This window comes from Callospermophilus lateralis, chromosome 10 (assembly GCF_048772815.1).
Source record: "Callospermophilus lateralis isolate mCalLat2 chromosome 10, mCalLat2.hap1, whole genome shotgun sequence".
Taxonomy (NCBI): Eukaryota; Metazoa; Chordata; class Mammalia; order Rodentia; family Sciuridae; genus Callospermophilus; species Callospermophilus lateralis.
In genome coordinates this window covers 7,055,258-7,077,397 of record NC_135314.1, presented here as the reverse complement: position 1 = coordinate 7,077,397, position 22,140 = coordinate 7,055,258, and the positions used below count along the sequence as shown (strand labels likewise).

The following is a 22,140-nucleotide window of genomic DNA, read 5'->3' as shown; positions in this document are numbered from 1 at the left end:
CCTTGCCCTCTGGCATGTATCTGCAGCCTCTTCTTCCCTCTGGACCCTTCCTGTCCAGGGGCATTTCATCACTCTCAATTCTCTCCTGTATCAAGCAAAATCTTTATATATTCCCCTGTCTTTCTCACCCTACACTCTGCTACCTGAGATCTCTTTTCTTCACTCTTTGGTAGAACACTCTGGTCACTTCATTTAGCTTCCTGTCCCTAGCCCTGGTGCCAGTGCAAGTGATAATCTTCACCTGTGAGTCCAATAGACACTTTGATGCTTTATCTATATTTATTTCTTAACTGCATTTGACAATGTTGGTTCTCCCTGCTTTTTAAACACTTTCTGGTTTTGTTAGTAGTATGCTTCCCTGTGTCCCCATTTCTCTGACCTTTCCTTTACTGTCTTCTCTATTGGTTTCTCCTACTCACCATGAAACCCCGGTGTGCCTTGAAGTGTGACATGTGTCCTGCCTCTTCTGACTTTGCATACTTCCTGGATGACTTCAGCAACTCTTCCCAATGATAGCACTCATCATCTTTATATCAGGCCTTCCTAAATCTTTGTTTTTTCATTTAGATTTCACTCCTGAGCTATAGGGCCTTTATTTTTAATTATTTACTACAAACATTACTTAGGAAAATCTCAACAATATGATCCTGCAGGTGGATCACATAAACTGGATACTGTCATTTTCACCCCCAGCCCAATTCTTGTTCTATCACCTATTCTTGGTTTAAACAAACAAACAAACACCCTAAATTCATTCATGTGCTCAAGTCATAAGCCTGAGGACTGGGAGTTCATTATTGATTCCTTTTCTTCATCTCCCACACTAAATTGAACAGTAAATTATGTAGAATCTCAACATCTAAATTTGTTTTTAATTTTCTCCACTTAACCTCATTCTGCAGCATCTCTCCCCTGTCTTACTATGAAGAATATCCTGGTCTTCCAGTGTCCCATTCCATTCACCTGTCAGCACCATTCTCTTCTCTGCAGCCAGGTGAACTTAAAGTGTCTGATCTTACTATTTCCCTGACTTTATACCAGTTTTTGGCTTGACATTGTATTTAAAATTGAAATTCAGACTTCTTACCAAATTCATAATGATTTCCATGATATAGCCTCCATCTTTATCCTCTGCCCTTACTCTCTTAATATTGATTCTCCCACCACCTTACACACAACTTTTTTGGAATATGCCACACTCTCTTCCCTTTTCTTACATTGCCAACGCTCTTAGCCTAGAACACTCTTTTCTCCACTCTTACCTAGTAACTGCTGTTTAGACTTAGATCTTAAGTGTAGTTACTCCTAAAGGCTGTCCCAAATTCTTTAGACTATCCTTCCTTCCTCTCTTCCAAATGGGATAAGACCACCTGTGCTTGACAGAAGTCAGTATTCTGCTTCAAATTCTTTCCTTTCCCTTTCCCTTTCCATTCCCTCCCTTCTCCCTCTTCATCTCCCCCTCCTTCCCTTAACAGGGTCTTTCCCAAGCTGGCTTTGAGGCAGGGATCCTCCTGCCTCACCCTCCAAGTACCTGGGATCATAGGTGTGCACCATCCTTGCATATTATTTAATTTTGAATAGTTGTATAATCACATGGTTGAAAAAACAAGTAAAATATAAATGGTGATTTTAATGAAAAGTCTTCCCTTTCATATTCTCTAGCCATCCAATTTTTAATAAAAACTAATGTTATTAATTTTTATATCCTTTGTAAAATATTTTATGCATATACAAGCAAATACAAATATATTCTTTACCCAACATTTGTACACAAATAGTAGACCACACACACTTTTACCTCTTCTGTTTTCTAACATTTGGCATATATTTTAGAGGTCTTCCTGTATCAGGATATTGGAGTACCTCTCTTCCCTTCAGTTTCATGGTGTTCCATTGTTTAAATATTCCATAATTTTATCTTATTAATCCCTTATTAGTGGACATTTAGTTATTTCTAACTCTTTTTACTAATGATATAATAAATAATCCTGTACATATATCATTTGTACATATACAATTTATCTGTGATACAAATTCCTGAAAATAATTGGAAGTAAAATGGCCAAGTGACTTGGAATTTTGATAATTATAACCAAATTGTCCTCCAAGTGACTTTATAGTTTATTAACTTGCAGCTTTACTTTTAGTTATCAGATCATCAGTCTCAACACTGCTTGTGTTTAAGTAACCCTTATTATTATACTTGATAATAATCTCAAAGTATAAGAGCTGTGATACTGGCACTTGAGATACACCAAGAGCAGCCATAAGATGATTTCTTTAAGCAAAAAGGTGAAAGTACAATAAAATATTTTGAGAGCAACAATACTGACACAGCTTTCATTATATTATATCATAACAATTATTCTGTTTTATTATTATTGTTGTCAGTCTCTTATTATGCCCAATTTGTAAATTCAGCTGAATGATAGGTATGTATGAATGAATGATCATTTCTTGTCATTATTCTTTAAACAATATAGCATTAACAACTATTTTCATAGTGTTTAGTTTATATTAGGTATTTTAAAATAATCTAAAGGTAATTTGTGAAGTAGAAGGGAGAGTGGGCATAGATTATACAAGTGTTAACACTCTTACATAAGGAACTTGAACATCCATGGATTGTGGTGTCCCTAGGGGCCCTAGAACCAGCCCCTGCTGATTATGACAAGCAACCGTATGGTTCAGTGCTGTCTAGGGTTTTAGGTATGTGAGTTTAGAGTTTTTTAGATTGTGTAATTTCTAACAGAGATTTTATCAGCTGAGTGTCCCAATGTAAGGATTTCAAAGAATTTTGAATTAAGGAATCTCAACCTGTATTTTCTTTTCTTTTTTCTTTTTTTTTTGGTGCTGGGGATTGAACCCAAGGCCTAATGCATGCGAGGCAAGCACTCTACCAACTGAGCTATATCCCCAGTCCTGTATTTTATTTTTTGAGAACTCTGCCTATTTTTCCTGTTGGATTCTTGTCAGTAGTACCTCTTAAGGTTTACGTATCAGATCTTCTTCATTAAATAAATACTCCATGGTTTGTGCTAGCCATTGGCGATAGTCTTTGCCTTCCTGGAGCTTACAGTGATACAAATAAACACAAAGAAACATGAATAAAAATTGCAAGTAGTGTCCTGGTGTGGTGGTGTGGGCCTGTAATCCCAGCTACTGGAGAGACTGAGGCAGGAGGATTGCAAGTTTGAGAGCAGCCCAGATAACTAAGCAAGTTCCTGTCAAAAAATAAAAAGGGCTGGGGTTATACTCAGTGGTAGAGCATGCCCAGGTTCAGTCCCTAGTATAGGTGTGTGTTGGGGGTGGGGGTTGTAAGTAACATTAACTGTTAAGAAAAAAATTGGGACTGGCAGTGTAGCTCAGAGGTATCACACTTGCCTTTCCTAGCATGTTTGAGGCACTTTGTTTGAAAAAGTAAGTAGTAAAGGCTAACGTGATAGATAATGACTTAATTTGTTGGATGAGATGAGTTACTTACAGCAGGCCAAAAGTCTGATGATAGACCCTCGACCCCCACCCCCACAGTATGGTAGGTTAAAAATTGGGTGGCTTTTTGCAGGGAGGGGTGGTCCTTATTGAGCTGCCAAGGCTGGTCTCAAACATGCAGTCTTCCTGCCTCACCCTTCAGAGTACCTGGAATTACAGTCATGTCCCACTGCACCTTGCTGGGTTTTTTTGTTTGTTTGTTTGTTTTGTTTTGTTTTTTTCTTATATAACAGTGCAGAGTGTGTGTATTGAGTTAGTGGCATGGCTGTCTTCTGCATCCTAAAGGTGGCTCCACCTTTCCCAAGGTGGAGGGAGACTTTACCCAGGGCCTAGTTGCCCACTATGCAGTATCCAGCAGGCAGAAGGACTTGGGAGGAATTCTGTATGCCAGGCTAGCAGTGACATTGACTCTCTCATTTCACTGACATTTTAGTCACATGGCCACGCCTAAATATAGGGGAGGCTGGAAAGTGTAGTGCAGCCATATGCTCAGGAATGAGAAGCACTTTTTGTGGATAACCAGTAGCCTGTGCCACACAGGATGGGGCAACATTGGCCAGAGTGGTTAGGGAAGACTTTGGAACTGAAATGATAACGGGCATCCATGCAGAGATTAGAAACAGGAACATTCTCAGCTGAAGGAAACCGTAAACATGTCATGAGGCATTTGAAAGATCTTGGGTTATGGAAGGATGGAAAGAAGATCCTGTGTGGTTAGAATCCATGGGGCTAGAGAAGGAGGTTGGAGAAAGGCCATTGGACAGATGATAAAGACATAGTAGGTATTTTGCACTATTTTGTTTTTCTCAGTGTGTGGAGAAGTCATTAGAGAATTCCAAATAGGAAAGTAGTTAAATTTGTGTTCATTAAAGGTATTCCTGCCACTCTTTGCAGGAGGAGCGGATGGAAGCTGAAAATTCACTTTGGAGGCCATTATATTAGGCAAGAGGTTCTAGTGGCCTGATCTAAGTGGTATTGGTGGAATTAGGGAGAAAAGGCCAGGTCTGGGATCCATTTTGAAATGTAAACTTATTGGTCTATGATAGAAAACACGAGTTTGATTCATTGATAAATAATGAAAAATAATGTCGGTATCCATTTTCCTGTACGTAACATAATTTCATTCTTCTATTCTATTTCATTCTTCTATTCTAAACTCTATTGTGTGTGTATACACCACATTTTCTTTATCCACTCATTCTTTGACAGTCACCTAAACTGGTTTTATAGTTTGGCTAATTGAGAATTGTGTTGCTATAAACATGGATGTGCATTCATCACAATAGTATGCTGACTTCCTTTCATTGCAAAGGAGTGGCATAGCCGGGTCATATAATGGTTCTATGCCTAGTGTTTTGAGAATCCACTATACTGATTTCCATAGTGATTGCATTAATTTACAGTCCCAAAATGGTATAAAGGTGTTCCTTTTTCTCCACATCCTCTCCAGCATTTATTATTGTTCGATTCTTAGTTGCCATTCTAACTAAAGTTACTCAAGATATTGAACACTTTTTCATGAATTTGTTAGCCATTTGCATTTCTTTTGAGAGGTGTCTTGTTTAGTTCATTTGCCCGTTTATTAACTATGTTTTTCTTAAATTTTGATTAAGAATATGTTAAAAAGTTGAAATAATAATCATCGGTCAGAGGAGTAGCTTGCAAAAATTTTCTGCCACTCTGTAGATTCTCTCATGACATTCTTAATTGTTTTCTTTGTAGACTCAGCAGTTATGACTGGTGGGTTGGATGGAGAAATTGTTGAGCAGCTAGAACGATAGTAACACTTTCAATTTAACAAGAAAAGAGAAGAAGGGAAATTAGGGGGAAAATAAAGAATTTCTCTTAGACCCCTCAAAAATACTTATGTATTTGGTTCTTACAGAAAAAGTTTAGCACAGACAATGCTCCTAAGGAAAGACAGTGGCTAGTGAAATATATCAGCCTTTTGTACTAATATAACTTCCTAAAAAACTGCCACTTTCATGGTAAATTCTCTTTTCACTCTGGAACATAATTAGAATTTTGTATTTCAGAACTTACATGCTCAAAGTTTGAAAGACTCTCCCTAATTGAAGCTATGGCATGAGAACATTTACATCATCAAAGATAAGTTTGAAAACAGCATTCTGAATAATTCTTTCAAAATGTGTTTTTTTATAGGTGCGTCAGCAATTTCCAGCTCCTCTTGGTTGGTCAGGCACTGAAGCTCCTACACAAGTCACTGTTGAAACCCATCCTGTTCAAGAAACAACCTTTCATGTAGCCCCTCAGCAGAATGCATTGCATCATCACCATGGAAACAGTTCCCATCACCACCACCACCACCATCACCACCACCATCACCATGGACAGCAAGCCTTGGGTAACCGGACCAGGCCAAGGGTCTACAATTCTCCAACAAATAGCTCCTCTACCCAGGATTCTATGGAGGTTGGCCACAGTCACCACTCCATGACATCCCTGTCTTCCTCAACAACTTCTTCCTCGACATCTTCCTCCTCTACTGGTAATCAAGGCAATCAGGCCTACCAGAACCGCCCAGTGGCTGCTAACACCTTGGACTTTGGACAGAATGGAGCTATGGACGTAAATTTGACCGTCTACTCCAATCCCCGCCAAGAGACTGGCATAGCTGGACATCCAACATACCAATTTTCTGCTAATACAGGTCCTGCACATTACATGACTGAAGGACATCTGACGATGAGGCAAGGGGCTGACAGAGAAGAGTCCCCCATGACAGGAGTGTGTGTGCAACAGAGTCCTGTAGCTAGCTCGTGACTACATTGAAACTTGAGTTTGTTTCTTGTGTGTTTTTATAGAAGTGGTGTTTTTTTCCAAAAACAAAGTGCAAAGCTGCTTGAATCAGAAGGAGATTAACACACTGAACCGCTACAAGAGGGCAAAGCTGACTTTTTTTTTTTTTTTTTTTTTTAACTTGAAAAGATTGCAAAGGGACAATGAAGTTTTTAAGAGCCATGTCCAAATCCATCTTCACGGATAGCTCAGAGGTATCCTCTTTTTACCTCCCCCATTTAACTTGCCACCTCCTAGTCATAGTGGGTTTTTTTGTCTTTCTATTCAAAAAAAAAAAGTTAATGTTCAGATGTTGGTCTTGGTCATTTGCCAACTAATTTTGAAATAAAAAGGCACTGCACATAATTTGCATAGGGCCCCATTAGGGTGTTTTTGTTTTTTCCTCCTCCCCCCCCCCTTTTCCTTTTTCTTTTTTTTGTTTTTGTTTTTATTTGGGTGGGTTGGGGTGTGGATTTGGGTTTTTAAGTCCTCTAAACACACTTGGGCACCGAAATGCAGTACTGTAAGGAAGAGGGACCTCCAGCTTACACAAACATCATCTTCAGCTGTATGAAAGGGACGATTGTGTTGAAGTTTGTAAGGCACATTAAGCATGCTAAGTGGCGGGGATCAGAACTCTCCTATCTGAACCTACTGAGGAGCAAAGCAGCAATTACGTGGGATCCTGTGGGCCTCCTGTTGTGGAGGCCACAGGAAGATGGGAGTGGAACGTGACTGGTCTCCTAACCAAGGTGCACTGAGAAGCAATCAACGGGTCAGTCGTGGCCAGTCCTGGGGAGGTCTGAGTGGTGGTCTTTGGGATAACCTTTGGCCTTATGGATTTGGACTCGAAATCAGAAGAGCCTACCATTTCAGATGCAATCACTTGTGGACATGCTTTTGCAGACAGTCCTTAATGCTGAAAACACAGAGAATGGGTAATTCAAGAGGCCTTTCTTTTAAAATAGACTTTTGTGACCCACTAATTGTAAGGTATTGCAAGGTCACTTTGCGTGTGTCATAAAGTTGACTTCCTTATTGGTTGAAGGTCACAGAAGTAGTGGTTTGCTTTGATGGAAATAGCTACAGCTGTGTCCCTTCCTGCTTTTTACTTTTTCTTTTGCTTTTTCTCGGCACGTGGTATCTCCACCATTTCTTCTGCACAAAGATGTCTTCTGTTCATCCTGAACATTTTTAAAAAATGCAGAATTTTATGTGACTGCTTTTTTGCCTCACAATTATGCTGTGAATTTTACAAAAATTTATTTTCTTTTTTGATAATTTATTGTACCAAAGCTGTTTTTATAGCACATAGATGTCTGTAACCAATAATGTAGCAGTTCTGCACTTTGACACAAGGTGTAACTAGACCATTTTTAAATGTCAGTTGAAAATTATGGCTGTACTATTGCTTAAACAAAACTGGAACTGTTATTGAATCCATAGCCAATACATTTACAGCAATCTGTGTACTGAACATAATAGATTGACATCTAATTCAAGATTACAACATCTGTCACATTCTAAATGTGTTCAGGCTTCTGAAGGTAAAGGGACACTGGATCCAGAAGCTATGGAGCCAGCAGTTGATTCTTGTATTCCTGATTAACCTACTTGTAAACTTGAACGCAAGACCTTGATTGCACCAACAGGTCCAAACTAGGAGCAGGAGTAAAGCAGAACTCTGAGCATGACCTGAAGTGAACAGGCTGGTATTTAACAGGTGCCTCGTTTTGAGATTATGCTGCCTTAATGTAACACAGTCTGGCAGTTGCTAAATTTGTGTTCCCATTTTAAATTGACCAATTTTAGGGTGTTATACTTTTGAGCGGTTAAATTGGGAGAATGAAGATGTAGTAATTTACCTGTCCAGGATCAAAAGAAGCCTAGAAAAGAAGCAGTAATCTACCTCTGCCGATAACCCTGTTCGAAACAACTCAGCAGAATACCACGTTACTTTTTATTGGTCAACTCCATGTGGCTGACTAGGTCAATTTTTTCTGAACAAAACAGGTTTTTATATGTAAACAGTGACAAAAGAAAGGCTTAAAACTATGTAAATGTGAATGGAAACTTGGAAATATCCGTTTTTATAAACCACAAAAAATTTTTTGTTGTTAATCAGGAAATCCATATTTATTTTGTAATTAAATGTCAAGCCTGTGGATGATTTTTTTTTGAACTTGGTAGTTCATAAAGGTTTACAGTGAATAAAAGGATATCACCTTGAGTATAGCAATATCAAACAGAATCCAGTAGTTACTGCTGTTTAGGAATGTGGAATGTGAGGTTAAAACACTATATGGGTCAGGTCCTTTTTTTTTTCTGTGCTGGTTGCCACATCTTAGCAAGCACCAAGAAAAACAAACAAACAAAAAAACCAACAACAAAAATCAAACCACAAAACCCCCTAAAAAAGTTTTTAAACCAATATTTACATAAAGTAAGTCATAAAATCCAATGCTTCTGCATACTGTGTTATGTTACAGTCCAGTTTTGTGTGCTTTACTACACAGTTTGGTTACAGGACTTCTGTGCATTGTAAACATAAACAGCATGGAAAAGGTTAAATACCTGTGTTCAGATTGTAAGATCTAGTCCGGACTTGCTGTGTATATTGTAACGTTAAATGAAAAAGAACCCCCCTTTGTATTATAGTCATGCGGTCTTATGTATGATAAACAGTTGAATAATTTGTCCTCAGACTCTTTACTATGCTTTTTTAAAATTAATTTAAGAAAAAATGTAAAGATAGTAAAAATCTTCCTATGCAATTAACCTGATCCAGGTCTGGTAGGTATACTGAGTATAAACTTACTCAAATGTGTAAAAAGGAAAATATTTGAGTTACATCAACATAGGCTTTAAATATCTCAAAGTAAAAATTGGAGGTTTAACAGATCATTTGATTTTTAAAATTTTTTATCTGAATGATTACTTATATTCACATAATTTCTCTGGTTCCAAGTGCTGATACTATAGTTTGTAGTGTTTCAAGTGGATGTTAACGATTAGGTGGTTTTCTGCAATTGATGGTTTTTTCTAATAGATGAAGGAGAGAATATAGGTATTGTTATTATTCCTCCTCCTCCAGGTCCTCATATGGGAACATAACAGGGACTTTTTCTTACACAAATTCTAGAATTCCTTCCACAGTGAGTCAGTTTCTAACCTAAAGTCTTCTCTTTTTATGTTAACCTGCATAAGCATTTATTAAGGTGGCCTTCAGAAGGTAAGAAATTTGTTTTAAAGTTAAATATGATTTTGTAACATTCAGGTTAGGAATGTAAAGTTGAACTCACAACATGAAAAAATGGAAAATCCGTTTCGTTTTTGTCTTAGGGTATTAGAAATTTACTTAGATGAATGGCACATTTTGTGATACTGGACTCAGAAAAATCAGGACTTGTTTTTATTTAATGAATTTACAAATACATACAAAAGTTCATTTAAGTCTGCAGTAATTATAAAGCCCCCCAAAATGACATCTGTGCCTTTGCCTCTGTACTCTCTCCCAGCTGGTAGGGAAGTACATTTGTAAATCCCACACGAAGCTGAGGTTGCAAACATTCTAGGCCAGTCCCCCAATTTCCAAGTTGACTTGCTTTTATTTTGTTGGTCCCCAGAAGATAGGTTTGGTATATCATTTTCATTCTGTTTTTGTCATAGGCCATGTGTAATAGACCAAATGGTTTGTTCCAAATATATGACTTGGCTTTAATGTCACGTCAGAAAAAAGTATGAAAATTTAAAGGGGCAGGGACTGCGCACAGCTGTGGTATATTGAGACTGTGTTCAGATTTCTTAAGATCTACTTGCCACACTTGGGCAAACTTGATGAGCCTCTGAGGGAGTCTGAAAGGAGTGAGTAGAAGTTCCCTTTCTCCTGACCATGACTTCTTCCTTACTAGTTGTTTCCTAGAATGGTAATATATATCAAGGGATCTTTTGAACAGAGAGTAAGAATCCATAACAGCTTATCCTATCAGAGGCATGCTTTTTTAGTGCCTGGCAGTATTCCGTAAATGCATTCACAAAGAATCATCCAGTAAGAGCCAACTGGGCCTTCACCCTGAACTCAGTCTTTCCTATATCCCTGGGTTTAAATTGGGAGATACTTGTTTTGTGGAAAACTTGTTCAGTGATCAGTGTTTGATCGCTTCTGTCTTTCTCCTTGTTACTGCCAAGGTCCTGGGTTTCATGCTCTCAGTGAAAACTGGTAAAGAACTAGGTTTTCTTCTATCGTGGTTTTTTTCTAAAACAACATTTACCCAAACACTGAAAAGCACAGGCATTTTTCACCTATTTAAAAAAAAATTTTTAACCTCAAATCTTCAGAAACAAAGAATTTCTCCAGCTGAACACTGATTTAAACATGGTAACTAGGTACCTAAACCCCCTTGCATCTCTTTTCAACATGTAGCTTCTTCACTTGGGTGCCTTTCCCCCTCATGCATTGCGCTAGTCCTTCAGCATATGGCCCTCTGTAGGCATTACTGGGTGGGGTTTAATGTGGGTGTGTTGGTTCAACTTTGCAGGAATCTCCTGCCATTCCCAGCAAAACTCTACCTTAGAACAGCGAGAAGGTGCAAGCTGTTCTCCTAGCCACTGCCCTTTCCTTGGCCAGGCAGTGGTGTCTGTCTCCTTTGGGTTCTGAAGGAGCAGAGTACTAGGGTGTAGGGGTTGTGATGGCTAACCCAGTGCACCTTCATGTTTGGGCTGGGAATAAGGTGGCACAGGTTCATGGAGAAAATAAGGCAGAAAAGTGGAACCCAGCTCTATTCATAGGAGATGAGGTCAGTAGGTGTTGATCAGTGGACCTGGCCCACCATCCTCTCATAGCTAGAAAAGTCCTCGAGGGTTTTTCAGCTTGCAATATGTAGCGAGGCTGTGTAGGTATTATGCTTTGTTTGAAAGGCCATAGTTTGATGTTTTTTTCAATTAAATTTTCCCAAAACTGCTACTTTTTTTTTTATCCTAATTTTATTCTTGTAAACTTTTGCTCTCCGCAGCCACTCATTTTTCACTGTAATTGCCCCTATTTTTTTTTTTTTAAGCTGAAACCAGTTTAAAAAACAAAAAAACGGGGATGGATAGATTTGTACCCAAAGCAGAATATAGTTAGGCACTGGGTGTGGGTAGTGATTTTTTTCTGAGCATGAGCATCAAACCAGCCTATCAGGTGTGGCTGGCAGGTGGCAGGTGGTCTGAACCCTTCCCAAAGCAGAGGTGTTGAGTTGGCTAGGGCACCCTGGAACACAGCCTGCTGAGGTCTTTCACTCAAGGTGGCAGAGGAACACTGCGCAGTGGAGTTCACTGGTTCCAAAACTAAAGGGGTTCCTTCTGGTGATGTGAGGTAACGCAAGGAGAAAGCGTCTACACGGACAAGCCTCAGTCTGCTGAACATGGTGTGATGTAGTTCAAGAGTGAACCCCAAGTTTTTCAGGTGATTCTGAACCTGCAGCCAGGCAGGATTCAGAGCAAGAAGAGGGCATGGGTCGATCTGACACTGAGACCCTAAATTTGACAACACCTTACATGAGATTTTATTATTGATGTGTGTGGGTTGTTGGGGATTGTGAACCCACCAGTTCTTGACTACTAGGATCCATTCCCAGCTCATAGTTTGAGATGGTCTCACTAAATTGCTGAGGCTGGCCTTGAACTTGGATCTTCCTGCCACTGGGATTACAGCCACTTCGCCTGGCTGTAATTGAGGGTTACATGCATAAAGGATTGAACTAGTAAAACTCATATTGCATTACAAGGAGTTATAAACAAACCTCTAAGAAAGGCAGAAATTGCCAGGTGTAAGTATACAAATGGTACACAACTCGTTGCTTCTGCCATCTTCCCCTATGGAAGTTTTTTGATGTCTCTCAAATGAAGAATGGTATGTGATGAATTTATTTCCCCAGCAGTGGGCTTCGGATTTGCTCCTCCATACCCCAGGCTTATGGTCTTTTGAAGATCATGGAAAAGCTTCCTAGATCACCAACACTCCTCTATTAAGTGGCTGCAATCTCTAGCTCTGGAATTGCAGAGATTGCAATCCTATCTACTTGCTAGCTCCACTGTCTGGGACAGTTCCCTTTCCTTCTCCAGGCTTTACTTCTCTCTTTGCAAAATGGAGATGTTTGTAGTGTCCAGTTACAGGATTTTGCATGGCTTCACATTATAGCATAAGTATTTTAGCATATGCTTAATATATAAGAAGTGTCCTAGAAATATGTGTAGAGAGCTTGGTTCCATGGCATAAATGAAATCTGTTTTTTTTTTTTTTTCCATTGATAACGACAAACATGATTGTGGGAAAATTAAGTGAGTAGTGTTTTCCATGAATAATTAAACAGGATTATTTTGCAGTTTACTTTTATTTCTGGAGAGTATGACTGGATGTTAACATTCCTTTGCGAAGTTGGTTCTGCTACTGCACAGAACCTGTATATTTTGAGAATTTTGAAGGGTTTTGCTATTTTGCCTTGATACAGTGTATACTTAAATGTTATGAAACATTTCAGATGATATTTCAGCAGAAATTTTCCCTAGACCAAGGAGGCATCTGGAAGATCAGATATGGTAAGGAGAACAATGTTTCTCATCTGGTGTTTGGTTAGGCCCTGGGGATCACGTGTCCATTGCTCCCCAACTTCCCACCTCAAGGCAGACCTGTTAGGTGTTTATCCTTCAGAAGGAGAGTTGACTTAGATTACAGAAGAAAGGTTATAAATCAGTTGATGCAATAGGGAGATTTAGAGAACTTAAAAGGTTATAATCCACATTTTGAAAATAGTAAAGGGCTAGCTTTTTCTTTTTTGAAATATTTACTTGGTTGACATCAGTTTGGCTTCCAGCAGTGTTATCCCCTTTCTTTCCTAAAGGAGCCCTCCTTGTATCAAATATAAGGACAAAAGTGTTTCAGAATGCAACTCTACTCATTTGCATTAGAATACATACGATTTCCATTATAATGGCCTGTGGCTTTGGATGAATAAGACAAGAGCTGACCTAATCTTGGATTTGATGTTCACCTAAGGGAGATGAGCTACTTTCTGGGAGGTAGAGTTCCCCTGCTCAAAACCTAAACCACATGGCCTCTGCTTGTAAAGCAAATTGGTCTAGTTGTTTCTTGGTCTTTGCCCTGCTTGGTTTGCAGATCTCTTGACCCTGAGGGTGAGGATTGCACTGGAGGTGCATCTCCAAGGCCCTGATGACATGACTCCATGTAGGCATGAATGATGCCGTCACTGGGGACAGTACTTAACGAGGGATTCCTTTAATTCTCACCTTCAGACAGGTACCACCTTCACCCTGGTCTTACTCCCCATGCGGGGACATGGGTACTCGTGAGACGGGCCTCCTTCCCACAGTCATACTTCTCTGAAGGCCTCTCTGCTCACATCATAGCAGTGACTTGTCTTCAGGAGTCTAGTGGAGCTCAAGGGAGGAGCTTATCAGGCAAGACCTCCATGGGGTATTCTCTGGCCATGGTCTTTCTCCCCACCTCAGGTTGTCTGCCGCTTGGAGACCTGCCTGCCTCACTAGAAGCAGAGGGAACCCACAGTGGCCAGGCACAAGGCAAACAGCAGCTCCCCTTTCCTGGCAGGATTAAAATGGAGTGAAGGAAGATCAGCCCTACTTCCTGCAGAGGACACTCAAGAAAGCTGTCAGAACTAACCCAGCAAACAGAATTTTTTTTAAGTGAATGGATAGTTCTTCTGTGAAGAAGGGCCTTGGAGCCTCTGGCATGAGGACTGTACTAGAGAAATGGACAGCAGCTGGGACCTGGGGGTGGGAGCCAAAGCATGCCACTGTCCTCTTGAGTGGGGAAGGTCGACAGCTCAGTGAGAAGCAAACCTCTTGTTCTAAGAGTTGGCCTGTGAGCTGGTGTGGTCCAGAGAGTCCAGTTTTCCCAAGGAGTGGTATTGAAGCTGAAGTCTCAAGGGTGCGAGGGCCTCACTGTTGCAGGTGGGCAGCATCCAGTCTGTTCAGGAAGGAGCTCCTGGGAAGTGGTGAGGACAGCAGGCTTCCAGATGTTCTTAGGCAACACGGTGGGTGCCATTTTCTGGTGTTGGTGTATTTGAGTGGAGCGGTGTGCCGAATGTCATGAGTTCCCTTCTAGGACTTTGTGAACGTCTTGTAGGAGATGCCAGGTAGGTGGTTTGACATAAAAATGCATCAAAGGCAGGTGGGGAGTCAGGCCTGGACAGGAGACGTTTTTGCCCTTCTATATATACAAATAATGGAGGGTGGGATCATCTAAGGGCTGTGTCAGCCTGGGACACTTTGATAAGAGAAACCTGCATGCTCTGGAAATGAATACTTCCTGCCTTCCTTGACCCGAGTGTGATTTAGGTCTCACAGGAGGAATAGAAGATTTTCTGTTCTTAACCCCTGGGAGTTCCCAGGCCCCAGCCCACACCTGCTCAGTTAGAACTTTAAACAAGTTTCCCCAGGTGATTTATGCACACTCTAAACTTTGAAAAAGTGACCAATATTTTTTAGATTTAAGAAAAGCTGTGTTGGCAACTTGCTGAAGATGACCCAACTGACCCTTGATCATCTCTGGCTTCTAGTTAAGGCCTTGACTTTGGAGACCACAAACCAGACCCTTCAACCAAACAATCCCTCCAGCTGTGTGTCCAGAAGAAGCAGTCAGGGCTGAGTGACTTGAAGTCCACAAGCACAGGCTTTCCCGGTGGGCTAGGGAGCATTTAGATATGAACACTCTATTTCCCAGTGAACCATCATGGTTCCTAAAATGTTTTTATTTTGACAAATGTTTTTATTTTCATGACAACAGTCATGAAATTGGCAATGTTGAACAGGACTATCTGATTCTGTGCTCACTTAGCTATGAAAATAGCTTCTCGTGGTGGGGGGCTTTGGAGAATCAACACCAAGAGGTTCTGCTGCGACTGCTTCTGCTTCCTCCTCAAATCCCACTCCTTATCTCCTTCCCTTCTTCCTGGCAGTCTTTCTCTTCCCTTTTAGCTTCCAGAATACATTGTCCATTCCTAGTCCAGTCTCCACTTTTCCCAGTGGGATCTCATTGTCCCTCATGTGGCAGCACTGTTCCCTCCTGCCTGTCCTACATATTAGTCTTCATATGTTACTCTCCATCCAGATGGATTTTAATATAGACCTTTTCATGTGAGAGGGCCTTGGGCCCTACCTCTTGATTAAAGAAATAAAGATAGGAGGGCTGATGGTGTAGCTCAGTGGTAGAGCTCTGGTCTGTCATGTGCAAGGCCCTGGATTCTGTCCCCAACACTACACAAAACAACTAAGGAGGCTTACTACAACCCTGAGCAAAGGTGGAAATTTGGGTTGGAAATGGAAGAAACCAATAAGGGAGATGGTTTTTGTGTGTGTTCGGTGACAATCAGATCTTTTTGGTTTCCCTGAAACATCCAAACTTACTTTCCTAATCTTATTACTTGCAGCAAAGCTCTTCGCATGTCCTTTCAGGGTTGTGGGCCCTTCAAGAACAGTAGGGTCCAGGAGGAGCAAGAATGACCTTGGCTTCTGCTTCCTGCCCGTTGCAATAGATGAGGCATCTGCTAATTATAGTATAGCCTACTCTTTTGTGTGGTCCACCAATCTCAGAATGGTTTTTACAGTTTTTTTGTTTGTTTGTTTGTTTGTACCAGGAAATTGAACCCAGGGGTGCCACATCCCCAGCTCTTTTTTATTTTGACACAGAGTCTTGCTAGGTTGCTTAGGGCCTCACTAATTTGCTGAGGCTGGCTTTTGAACTTGCGATCCTCCTGCTCAAGCTTCCTGAGCTGCTGGGATTACAGGCTTGTGGTTTTTTTTTTTTTTTTTTTTTTTTTATTAAGTAGCTGAAAAACATCAGTATTTCATGACATGAAACTTACATGAAATTTGAACTTTACTAACCACAAGTAAAGTTTCATGGGAACACAGCCACATTCATTTGCATGTTGTCTATGGCTAGTTTGGGGCTACAGCAGCTGATTGGTTCCTGCAGAAACCATGTATTTGGCCACCTCCTTATTTTGCTTTGCTGTTTGGTGCACTACAAATTATGGTGATACAGTCATAACTCAACAGCATTTCAAGTGCCACTTGTATTACTATGCTACAACATTTATGTTTTATTACCTGTATGTTCCCATCATGTCAAAACAAAAAAAGTGGACTTTGCCACTGTGCTTTTAAGGTTTAGTAGAATATGGATTATTTTGTCACTGAGATGGCAAAGTACAATGACAGCAGTTGTCATATTGTAAAGGACACAATATTATCTTGACATTACAAGCACTCATTAAACTATCTAATTTACAAGAAAACAAAGAATTAGAAAATTTAAAATTGAATATCTTATTACAGAATTTATTCACACACAAAAAAAAAGAAAAAGAAAAAGAAAAGAAGAGAAAGCTACAACCAAACCATATGTTAGTCAAGCAAGGAAAATCTATTAGCCTTTCCACAAGAATAGTCAAGAGTTGACATTAGGAGCAACATCAGCAATCAATAAAAAACAAGGCAAATGACTAAGTGATTTTTCCCTACATGTTGTTACAACAGGGTCAACATTACTAACTGCTCAGTTGTTGCTGTTTGAGAAGCCAGAACCAAGTTGGAAATAACTAATAAATTATTTTCTAATTTGGAACAATTACAGGCAAAACAATTTTAAAAGTTGAGAAAAATAATTCACTACAACCTGAAGTGGAATCTGCTAAGATATGTTACAACTGATGGTTGTAGAAATATGTGTGGTATAGAAAAGCCTTTGTTGGACAAACTTACAGAGCTTCTGATAATATAAGGTCTTAAGGCCTATGGTCAGCCACTGTGTTATTTAAATCAACAGGTGCTTTGTGAAAATGTTTGAATCAATCATGTTATTGAACCAGTATTATCACTAGTGAGAGTCATGTGGTCTTTACTACAAATAGAGATTCTGTGGTCTTTACTACAAATAGTTCCATGATATTTTTTCCTCAGAAATAGTACTTGAATATATTGACATGGTTTATATGATCGTAGTTCAGCAGTTTAATAATGGACAAGTTTTGGTTTAAATTTTGAGCTAAGGACCAAGATTGAAAAAAATTTTTTTTGAAATGGTCCTCAACCATTATTATCAAGCACTGAATAGCCTTGAAAATCCACTTTTGATGCAGACTTCATAATGTTTCTTATCATCGGGCAAGCATAGTGTTTATGTAAAACGTACTGTGGAAAAGTCATGTGGACAAGAACCAATGTTTGAATCATAGCTAATGTTAAACTGCTTCATCTACGGCCCTTCCTGAAAGTTAAAACAAGAAGTAAGAGCTCCCTTCCCATACACATTTGCATTATATACATAATCTGAGCTGATGCTTCAGTTCCGACAGTGTTTATGAACCTCAATGCAGACTCCAAAGAAATTTCTGTATCTTAAAATCCATTTAACTGCAACAGAGGAGCTTCCACCTAACTTTAAGTTGGAAGTGATTAATTTGTTGAAAGAAAATCAAATAGAATTTTACATAAATCCATAAATGCTTTTCAAATAATAAATATACAAAGTTGAAAATCCTACGCTTAGAGACCAATAGTAACATTGGGAAGTATCTATACATAAGAATATATTTTCAAAGATAAATTGTGTAAAGTCTCATTACAAACCAGCATTAATGGATAGATATAGGCAATTGAGTTTGGATTGGCAGCACTAATTTGAGCCCCAATTAAGAAAATTTTATTCCCCCCAAAAAGGATTCCAATTCTTCTCATTGGTAGATCTTTGTTACAAAAAATTCTACTCAATTATTATATTTGAATTTTATCAATTAAAATTTTTTAGAATTTTTCTCTCCTCTGGTATAACTAACTTTCTAATATCCTAGATTTATAACTCTTAAGCCAGAAAACCTAAAGCATTTGACATCTGGCCTCTCAAAGTCTCTAACAGATGAAGCAAAGGAGGTGTAAATGGACTTAGTCCCCCAGGTCAGTATCCCAAAAGGCAAGTTGGGGGCAGGCATCTAGATCTTCTCAAAATCTTTGGACCTCTAGGAGAAAGGCCCTGTGTGCATTGGTCTGTTGGCTCAGCTGCATGCCATGACGCAGAGAACCACCTGGAGGACCGCTGGGGGTCCAGTGGGAAGAAATGGAAGCCAGGTGTGATGCATGCCTGTAAGCCCAGCTCCTTGAGAGGCTGAGGCAGAAGGATCATAAGTTCAAGACCAGCCTGGACAACTTCGTAAGACTCTGTTTCAGAATAAAAGAGAAATGGGGATGTAAGGCAGTGGTAGAGAACTTGCCCAAAACGTGTGAAGTGTTAAGGTCTGGGTGCTGGTGTCTGGGTTTAATCCTAGTACTTCATTGAGGAAAAAAAGAAAAAGAAAGGGGGCCCAGAGGCCAGTTTACAGGCCCAGAGCTTGTCTCCGGTTCCTGTCTTCCTTCATCAGTTTGCCTGCGTGAGGCGGCCATCATTCAGAAGCGAGCTCTGCATGTGTTCCGCGTGTAGTCTTGTTTAATGCACACAGCAACCTTATAGGGGATGTTACTGGCTCTTCTCGCCTTTTCCCAGATGGAGAAAATTGAAGCCCCAAGGGAACAGCAACTGGCCTGAGCACCCATCAATTGCAGTATCGAGGTCCACTTTTGACCCCAGACAGACCCTATCACTAAACTCTCATTCATAAGGACTCTGAAATCAATGCCCTGGGTTGAGAGGCATTTCTGTACTATTAGCACAAAGCAAGTGCGTAGCAGATTTGATTGGGAGTCTGGTAGGCCCCATTTTAAATTGCAGATCCATCTTACACTTGCTGTGTGTCACTAAGCAAGCAGTTTAGCCTCTCTGAGTCTTAGGTGTTATCCCAATTTTAGAACCGAGGAAAACTATCTCAGATCATCCCTTGTGCTAGATACTAGTCACCCCAATGAGATGATCAGAAAACAAAGGATGATACTAGGATTGTGAGAGGTGTGGCCCGAAGGCCCAGCCCCAGCTACTTGTGTGTTATGGTGCCAACTGCTATGGTAGGCAAGTGCCAAGGACCCCCGGACAGACTAATTCACCTCGGGCCTCACTGGTCTAGGGTGAGGGAGGTGCTGTGCACCAGTCCATCCTTGACCTGATGCGCAGTCTCATATTTCCCTCTTCCATTTAAACTCCCCTTCAGTCCTGCCCATCCTCCACCCCTACACTTGGCCTCCTTAGCCCTTGCTCCTGCTTGAGCCTCTGTGATTCTCTTTTGGTCCTCAACAGCACCACCTCCCTCTGTGACCCAGTGGTCCTATCTTTGTGGCTTGGCACCTTGTGTATGTCCTAATGACCACACCTTAGTTTTTGAAAAATGACCAAGTTCCTTTGACTCTTTGGAAATTTAGTAAAGAGTTATATGATGTATAAATTCAAATTGCCAAAAAATTAGCAATGATGAAGAGTTTGGGGTTGAGCAGCATGCACCGTTAGGGTCCTGGGGAGTGAGCAGACTCTTGGACAGAGGTCCAACCTGGCAGCCTAGGCCTTACATCAAAATGGCAGCTTGGGGGACTTAAGAAGAAAATAACTCCTCTTCAAGATTAAACACGTAAACCTCATGTCGTGAGGTGACCGCAAGTGTCAGTACATTGTCAAAGGAAACTTCTAGAAGCCTAAAATTACTTCTAGGACATGGACCTGTTCCATCTTTCTAGAAAGGCCCAGGGCGGCAGGGACCAGCTGGCTGACCACCTGCAAGCTTCGCCATGCTGTCTGCGCTGGGAAGAGGTGAGTCTGGGTCTTCTCTCCTCCTAACTTGGACCAACTTCAGCCTGGAGGAGGGGTTTGCTCTTGTGTGGACCAAGTCCTTGCAGCTGCGTCAGTCTGGGAATGGAAACAGAACTGTAGGGTCAGAAGGAGCTCCTCTGGTCCCACACCACGCCTTCTCCACTTGCCCTCGCCCTCTGTTCCCTGCTGCCTCCCTGGGGTGCCAGCTACTTCTGGGTGGCCTCTTTGGTATCCTGGTCGGCTCTGCAGCAGGGGTCTGCTAAGGCTTGAGGTTTGCCGTGTTGAAGTTGGTCTGCCGCCATGAAGAGGTGGGACCTTTAAGAGACCATGAGGTCCCTAGGAGAGATTATGGCATTTCTCAGGCACCTGTCCCCTGATATTTGGTTGCTCTAGGAGGGCATCTGCCTTCCTTGGCTTCCCTCTTGCACGCCCTGGTCTGGGCTTTCACCCTTTGCCAAGTTGCCATGTCCTCACCAGAGACAGTGGTCATGCATACACTTGGACTTGCCAGGCTCTAGAACCTAGAGCCAAGGAAATCTCTGTCCTTTAAATGGCCCAATCTCTGGTATTATGTAATAGCAACAGAAAGAACAGAAAATGGTACTTTCTTCCCTCGTTTTCCTCCCTGTCCTGGGCCTCACGTCTGTAGAGGTCAGAAAGTGGAGCACAGCCTCTTGCCACCAACCAGGCCTTGGGCACATGGCCCAGGGCACAGCTCTGAGCACCCCTCCCTCAGGGCTGGCGGACAAGCAGCAGACCCTGTGTCTTGGCCCTGGCTGCTGGGCCACTCTCTTCCCTCAAAAGATTTTTAACTTCTTCTCTTGGAAGTGTCACCTGTAGCTACCAGGCTGGCTCGGCCCTGGGAACGCTGGGGCCCCAGATTATCAAAGGGCAGAACCCATGTGCACGTTTGCTGGTGAGAGTTTGTGCTCTTTTTGGTATTTTCTAGAATAATGTGTTCTCTGACAAAATTCAGTCTGTCATTTGAAATCTGCGATGAAGATTCCGTTTTTCTGAGAATTGATGAGCTTTCCAGTCTAGAGGTATTCAGAAACTCCTGGAGTTCCCACTCTATACCAACGTCCCTTAAAATTTATAGGTCTTTGTTATTGTTGTTTTTGTTGAAAACATATTTCAGACAAAATTAACAGTAACTCCTTATAGACATCAGAAACCCGGTCCATATTCAAATTTCCCTATTGTTCTCTAAATGTATGTTACCGCTGGTTTGTTCACACTAGGATTTTTATTTATTTATTTATTTAAGTTGTAGATGGACACAATACCTTTTTTTTTTTTATTTGTTTTTTATTTTTATGTGGTGCTGGGGATCGAAGCCAGTGCCTCACACATGCTCGGCAAGCGCTCTGCCACTGAGCCACAACCCTGGCCCTCAAACTAGGATTTAATCAAGGCCTGGCTGTTGTGTGTAGTTGTTGTGTTTCTTGAATTTCCTTAGATCCAGCTCAGTTTGCTGTCTCTGTTTTGGATAATAGCTAGAAAAGTTTTCCCTATTCTATTACTTTTAATGGTTTTGATTTTCACATTTGAATCTTTATTTCCTTGTCTGTTATGAGGCACTGATTCAATTTTACATTTTCCCCAGTGGCTCTCTGGTTGTTCCAAACCATTAAGAAGTTTGCCCGTGTCTGTTAGTTAAAGGTGCAGCACTTCCCATAGATCGCAGGGTGACTGTCATGGTTACCTTTGGTCTTGGGGACTGCGGAGGGGGTTGTGTTGGTTTGTCACCTGCTCTCAGCCCACTGCCGCAGTTTCAGCTGGAGAGGCTCTGCGGGCATTTTAATATTGGCAAATGTTCCGGTTTGGATAAGAGGTGTCCCCGAAGGTGCCTTGCTTATTTTTCCCCCCATATAAATTTTTAAAATAAATACACCTAATTTAAGAAGAAAATTCTGTAAATTATAAATTGAGTTTGGAAAACTGACTTTTGATCTCAAGTCAGCTTATCCATGAATAGGACATGTCTTTTCATTTATTGAATCCACTTTTGTATCCTTCAGGATTGTTTTGAAGTTTTTCTTATAAAAGTTTTACACAGTTCTTGCCAAGTTCAGGCCGAGGTATTTTTGTTCTGTTTTGAATGG

The 22,140-nt window shown here is 40.8% G+C and overlaps 1 protein-coding gene across 7 annotated transcripts in view; it reads left to right on the top strand.

Annotated features, from left to right (window-relative positions):
- Dyrk1a (dual specificity tyrosine phosphorylation regulated kinase 1A) overlaps positions 1–6,707 on the top strand; it is a 144,669-nt gene extending 137,962 nt beyond the window's left edge. For all 7 annotated transcript variants that reach the window (XM_076867574.2, XM_076867571.2, XM_076867572.2 and 4 more), the window contains one exon: positions 5,656–6,707. In XM_076867574.2, coding sequence (XP_076723689.1) covers positions 5,656–6,276 — 621 coding nt within the window. In that variant the 3' untranslated portion in view covers positions 6,277–6,707. The remainder of the gene's footprint in view (positions 1–5,655) is intronic.
- Positions 6,708–22,140: the final 15,433 nt, after the last annotated feature.